Source organism: Hippocampus comes, unplaced genomic scaffold (assembly GCF_001891065.2).
Source record: "Hippocampus comes isolate QL1 unplaced genomic scaffold, H_comes_QL1_v1.1 scaffold271, whole genome shotgun sequence".
NCBI lineage: Eukaryota > Metazoa > Chordata > Actinopteri > Syngnathiformes > Syngnathidae > Hippocampus > Hippocampus comes.
Window position 1 is genome coordinate 337442 of NW_017805830.1, and position 6932 is coordinate 344373.

The window sequence follows — 6932 nt, forward strand, 5'->3', positions numbered from 1 at the left end:
CCTTTACCTTTAAAATAGCAGAAGGTACTTTCATATCTTTTCATATCTTTATGTCATTCTTGAAACTGACTGCCCTGATTATACCTGTAAACACAACCATAATACCAGAAAATACAAAATATGTCATGTTAAAAAATATCGATATATATATTTTTTTGTCTCCCATAAAAATATTCATGAAACAATCCAATAAGCTGATCACTGAAATGACCAACAACAACATCAACAACAAAAATCGGACATGTCCCCCATCCTGCTTCATGTAGTAAAAATGCTCTCTTGTACCAGCCCTCAGCATCATTCCAGAAGTTTGAGGCTGACCGGGGCATCAGAGGTGGCTGTCTGATTCACATTTGTCAGCAGTTCCATTTTCCAGTGGCCAAGTAGAAAGTCCTCGTTCGATGAAGTTGATGTTGCTCTCGTTCAACCGTCGTACACGGTATGTTTCATAGTGGATGTTGTGTGTCACGTCTTTCAGGTCCTGCAGGTGAGACCTTCCAAGGAAGAGTAAAAATAAAAGATGGTCAAAGTGACGGAATATTGTTTGACTTCACCTCCTCAAATATTTAAGTGAAACTATTGTCAGCTGGGCAGCCCGGTGATACAGTGGTTAGCATGTCGACCTCACAGCGCAGAGGTCGTGGGTTTGATCTCGGCTGCGGCCTCCCTGGGAGGAGTTTGCATGTTTTCTCCGGGCCTGCCTGGGTTTTCTCCAGGCACTCCGGTTTCCTCCCACATTCCAAAAAAACATGCATGGCAGACTGATTGAACACTCTAAATTGTCCGTTGGTGTGAATGTGAGCGTGGATGGTTGTTTGTCTCTGTGTGCCCTGTGATTGGCTGGCAACTGGTTCAGACTGTCCCCCGCCTACTGCCCGAAGACAGCTTGGATAGGCTCCAGCACCCCCCTTGTGAGGATTAGGTGGATTGGAAAATGGATGGATGGATATTGTCTCCTGATATCACTGGTCAACATTAAATTTTAATCAGTGTTGGCTTTATGTGTTCCTATCTATTTTTTACGCTGAATGAAAAAATGATAGAACATCATGTTTTTGACATATATATATATATCTTTTTTTTAAGTTTGACCTGTAAAAGCTTGCGTAATACAGATTTTACGATGCAATGTAATGTATAGCTATCATATTTCAGAAAAAAATCCACGTGGTACTGAACCTAACCTTTAATTCATAAATATTACTAAATACAGGATATTACTATATTGCATATGATAATAAAAACAATAATCATAATCATGACAAAGTATGATGATGATTATTAAAACCCAGTGCACTCGAGAAAAAAGGGCAGATTTGCAAAAAAAAAAAAAAAAAAAAATCTCATAAATTTTCTTGCACCTGTGATTTAAAACAAATTTGTGTGAAGTGTAATCATCATACTATTCCAAACACACTATCTCCAACACTTCCCGATAACCACAAAACAGAATTTCCTGAAGCTTATTCACATGATGACTAGACTTCACATTGATCTGATTGACTGGATTGAAATCGGTCGATATTTAGCATTTTTATCACTGATGTACAATCTATCAATGACGTCATTGATCGGATCCACGAAATAAGTCATTACAACAAACACAACCTCGTTCACTCCAGCGTGGTTCTATATTGGCATCGTATTAATCCAAAAGTGAATCTATTTTCAGCCTAGTCAGGTGTCAAGTGGTCGGAAAGTCTTTGCGCTGGGAGGCGGAAGTTCCGCCTCTGCGCCCTATCCAATCACAAAGTAGAGCATTCATATATTTTATTTTATTTTTGACCGGTAAAAAAAAAAAAAAAAAAAAATTCATTTATGATCAAAAAATAACTACATACAGAATGTGTGTTATTTAACGTCTCTGTAATTCAAAATACCTTTCATCACTCTGCATAATTAACGTGAATTTATGGCCATGTTCAGCCAATCACAGATGCAACCATGGCAAACATAGTAGGTCCGTTGTGGACAGGCGCACTAAACTTTTGCCAAACAACGATACGAGATATACTACGACCATGCCAAACGTGAGTTGAGCAATTCTCGCTTACATATACAATAAGGTAAAAGGGAAAGCCAAGGCCACCTGAATGACTGGCGATGTTCATGAATTTTTTTCATGAATGTCAGAGAAGGAGGTGTTGTAAAAAGTGACAAGGATGCAAGGGAATCTCAAAATTTTGAATCCAAATCTAAGGGGCCTTATTGTTCTATTAGGAGTGAGATGAGGCTATTTTGTGAGACATCTGTGAGGAATCGATTTTCCTGATTTTTCAAAAAGCAAAGGTGAAGATACTACTTTTCTCCACCAGATGGCAGCGTGTAGCCAATTTGTTGTGGTGAGTCAGCAGGCTTAAGCATTCAGCAGAGTCTCACTACGTCATCCGAATGAGTCAGTCAGTACCTTAGCGACGCAGTAGGCTCTTTCTGAAATAAATGTCGGAAAGAAAGACTGACTGCCTTTCATCTGGCTGCTATGATTGAAGTACAGTACATGATTCAACTGATGTATTGTTTATGGTTTATATTGTTTAGAATTATTTCAAAATGTTATAAGAAAACAATGTACTGTTTCAGAAAAATACCAATAACCTTGATATTGAATCGCAAATCGCAGTATCATCAATCATTGGGATATAAATCTAATTGTCACACAAGTATTGTTATTTGAATTGAATCGGGAGGTAAGTGAATCGTCCCACCTCTAATGGCTACCCCTTGCAAAATCATCATTTTTAGGGCTGCGTAAAGGAATTCCTGTAATCCCCATTTATGAGCAGATTAGTTCCCTGACATTGCAGTGAAAGAGAGAATAGACAGGTTCTTATGTAATTGATAATCCCGAGTGATCTGTGCTCACCTCAAGTTCTTAACAACACCACAGATCAATTGGGATGAGGTAATTAAGGCTGTACTCGCACCTGAAAAGCCATTCAGTTATTTGACAAAAAGCAAACGTAATTTGTTTTCGTTTGGTGCGGGTTGTGTTCACGCTGTACTTTTTGCAAGTGAACTATAGTTCATGTCGACACGTGACGGCTGGTGCTCCCATTGGACAGAAATGACGAGAGTGGTTTAAAGTGGATCCAACAGCGGGTGTGACTACATCCCAAGACTCTGACACTTGCACGAGAGTCTCATGGCTTCAAACATTAAATTTAAATTAAAACAATAAAAACATTTGGTAGCTTCTAGCTTTAAACGCTTCCAGTACAGTACCTACATGCACAAGAGTTTCTAAACCAGCCACTAGAGGTCACAAGCCAGTGTATTTCAAGTGCCCACCCCAAGCCCGGTAAAGAATAATTTCGGGAGAGTTTCTCTTAACTCCAATTCGAAAAAACTCGGTCCCTTTTTGTGGTCCTCAAAAACTCACATGCCATCTCATTTGTGAAACAAAAAAAAAAAAAAAAAAGAAAGAAATGACATATTCGGAGAAGACAAGCTCACCTGATAAGGAGATCTCGCAGATTGGCAAACTCACAGTGTGCCACGTTTTCAACTGTAAAAAGAGCGACATAAATAATCATTTATTTGATCAAAAATGAAACAAAGTGATCAGAATATACAGCATCATAATATCATCTCATTGACTTTTAGTTGCTTTGCATAGGAATAGTTGGTTCTTTGCGATGCGTGCCTACCCATCAAATATGAAATTACACAACAGAGTAAATCTTCGGTGAGCCACCTGTGTCCGAAAATGTGACTGTAAGCAAGCAGCTCTAAAATTTTGCTGGAGAGTGGGCCTAATATAGCCTAACGATCACCGCACAGTGACTTTATCCACTCTTGACTAGGCAGCTAACCTATGTGAACACTTTCAAGCCACGGCTGGACTACACCGTTTGAAATTGTACGTTAAAGCCTTAAGGTTGGCAGTCGACAATGAGTGCGCTTTGATGCACAAATTAGCATTAGCTAACAGATTTAGTGGCACATACGTTTACTTTTTTTGAAGTAGTCGACGTTAGTAGAGGAAGTGACTTGGGCGGCTGGTATTTGTGCCAATTGCATGGATCTCCACACAAATGAAATTAATTAATTTGACGCACTACAGTCACATTGACGTCCGCTGCGGCATTAACCCTTTCATGCACCCTGTAACCTGATAAGCTGTCCACTTTAGTAACCGCTGTCCCTGAAATGGTTAATGCAACATTGGCATCGAGACAGGTGTTCACAAAATTCATGGATAGATTCTACCATCCCTCGGCTGCAAACTTAAATGCTGATGGCCGAGAAGTGAATACAATTACATTACACGTGCTATCCAAGACAAAATGTCAGAATGTATCCGTCCATTTTCCAATCCGCTTTATCCTCACAAGGGTCGCGGGGGGTGCTAGAGCCTATCCCAGCCACCTACGGGCAGTAGGTGAGGTACACCCTGAACCGGTTGCCAGCCAATCACAGGGCATACACAGACGAAAAACCGTCCATGGTCACAATTACACCTATGGACAATTTGGAGTGTTCAATCAGCCTGCCATGCATGTTTTTGGAATGTGGGAAGAAACCGGAGTACCTGGAGAAAACCCATGCAGGCATGGGGACAACATGCAAATTCCACACAGTAAGGCCGGAGCCGGGATCGAACACACAACCTCTGCACTGTGAGGTCAACGCGCTAACCACTGAACCACTTGGCCGCCCTCTCAGTATTTATGCAGCCTCTAAACAGGAGTTGCTTGTGGAGGCTCTCAGTCGTACAGGAAAGTTCCATCGTAGAAAGGGTTCTGTCAGTCGTCATCTGTACCTGTGGGTAAAAAACAAAAAAAGCAAAAAAAGCGTGGCCACGCTCAGCTTTTTAGCGCAGAGCAACTTCCCGGAGTCTTCACGGAGACTTCAGGGTTGTCTACCGCTGACGAAGCTTCTGTGAGAGAAGCGAAACGTCCTTTTTTGCTTTTTTTGTTTTTTACCCACAGGTACAGATGACGACTGACAGAACCCTTTCTACGATGGAAACAGGAGTGTCAGAAGACTATTCACACACATTGCTCAACGGACACCACGAAGTTGTGGCTACTTTATTTATTGTCAACTAGTTCAGTTGGGCAATAGGCTTGATTGCCTTTCTGAATGTCTTTCTGACTTGCTGTAACTTTCTTGATACAAAGCAATATATGTTTAATTGTCATACAACATTGTTAAAAATATTGAAATATAGATACCACACATCTCTTAGTATTTTCTGTCATCTAGAATCAAGCTAAAAATCCCCCCCCCAAAAAAAACCCCAAAAACAAAAAAAAACTTTTGATTGGAATTATAGCCATTGTGGAAAAACGTTAAATGCTCATCCCTAAAATGGGAAGATCAAGTTTTAGCAAGGGTCGTGAATTATGATGTTCCCCAAAATACCCTGCTTTTGATAACTGAGACTAAATTGTTGTTTATAAGTAAAACTGTAGGACCCATTGATAATAACATACCTTCAATACATCACTCCATTGACGATAAAGACTACATTGCTGTTTTGTTTTTTGACTGTTTGTGTCAAGATGTGACATTGCTCCTGAACTAATATGAGTATTGTTATGCAATGAAAAGGTTCTTTAGAAAAGCATGAGTTTCCCTTTCCATGGAATTACACATAAAATGTGTTTGTCGGCTCGTGTCAGGAATTATATGGTGGTACAATTTTTCCTCTCCTCACCTTCAATAATTCCCCACTTGGTTTTACGGCCCAACACCTTATTTCCGTTCACCTGGTGTTCCTTGTCAGTCCCCACCACCGCAAAGGGAATATTTTCCTGGATACAAAAATACAAATACATCTCACTCACCCTCATTTGAGAATGAGTAACAGTCATATCGTGATGCCGAGATGATTCTCAGGACGCTGATTCAAGTCATGTTTTGGTGCTCTGGTTAAGTCTCAATAAGTACAGTCAACATGTCTATTGGGGCGGCGTTGATTAAACCCAATTTACATTCACAGTTTACCATTTCAGATGGCAATATGAGCTCAAACACTCAAAATGTGTTTCATTTAACGATTAGCTAAAAGGTCATTTCTTTTGAATGGGTGGTTTAAAAACTTTAACAGCAGGTGATGTTTTTCCTGAGCTGAACCCTTGGCTAAACCCTTGGCACTGTACAAAGAATGCACTGCCAACACATTTCCTGCTTTCTTGTGGCCAAGGAAGAACAGGGGACTAGGTTCCTACCCTAATCCTGTCATTGAGGAAGCGCTCCTCTGGATCCTCATCGTACTCTTTCTGGGGATAGACACGAATCCCGTGGCCTGCCAAGTCTTGCCTTATCTGTTAATGAGTCAAAGGTAAAACACAGGTCAACTTGGGGATCGAATAGATGGATGTGTACTTCAAGGAGTATAGGCATATATGTCCTCACCCTCTCCTTGAACTCCTGTCGTTCCTCAATGGTAAGAGTGTCTGCTTTGGCAATCACAGGCACAATGCTTACTATCTTTCCCAACCTCTTCATGAACTCCACATCGATGGGACGTAACCTTGACACACAGTACATCGCTGGTTAATTTGGAAAAAGACAAGCAGAAAAAGCCAAGAGAAACTTGGACATTTATTGTTGGATCTATGCATTACTGATTAGGTAAACCAAGTATTTTAGGACTTGCATGTTATATAAGTTTCATCAACATAAAATAGTTGGTCATACAGTAATAGTTTGGGATTTTTCATTACAGTTTTATTTTGTGTGTTACAACTGTGCAAAAAAAAATCTGATTTTCATTAAAAAAAAGGGTGATCTTGCACTTTTTCAAAAAATGTCAAATTACAGTACTAAAAAACAAATAAATTAATAATAACTAGTTCATGTAGAGAAAAAATAATGAGACATTTGGATTCCACATCCGAAATGGCCCTAGAAAATGTTGTTGGCTACTTTGTTTATATTTACGTAAGTGTATATTTTGATGCAGACCAGTGTAATGTTTTCTA

General features: G+C 39.8%; 1 protein-coding gene across 1 annotated transcript; it reads right to left on the minus strand.

The window, feature by feature from the left end:
• septin12 (septin 12) lies at positions 1–6588 on the minus strand. The gene is made up of 5 exons (XM_019887488.1): positions 6364–6588; positions 6177–6272; positions 5663–5759; positions 3454–3505; positions 1–494 (listed from the first exon to the last, which is right to left on the minus strand). The coding sequence occupies exons 1-5, from the start codon at positions 6496–6498 to the stop codon at positions 329–331; spliced, it is 546 nt and encodes a 181-aa protein (XP_019743047.1). The 5' UTR covers positions 6499–6588; the 3' UTR covers positions 1–328.
• Between the last annotated feature and the right edge of the window lie 344 nt (positions 6589–6932).

What these genes read in the sequence shown, in the direction of transcription:
- septin12 (XM_019887488.1), bottom strand. Translation starts at nt 6,498, where the DNA reads ATGTACTGTGTGTCAAGGTTACGTCCCATCGATGTGGAGTTCATGAAG. An exon ending in TCCTCAATGACAGGATTAGG is followed by an intron (nt 5,760 to 6,176) that starts GTAGGAACCTAG and finishes TTTTGTATCCAG; the next exon opens with GAAAATATTCCCTTTGCGGT. An exon ending in CTGCGAGATCTCCTTATCAG is followed by an intron (nt 495 to 3,453) that starts GTGAGCTTGTCT and finishes CTTCCTTGGAAG; the next exon opens with GTCTCACCTGCAGGACCTGA.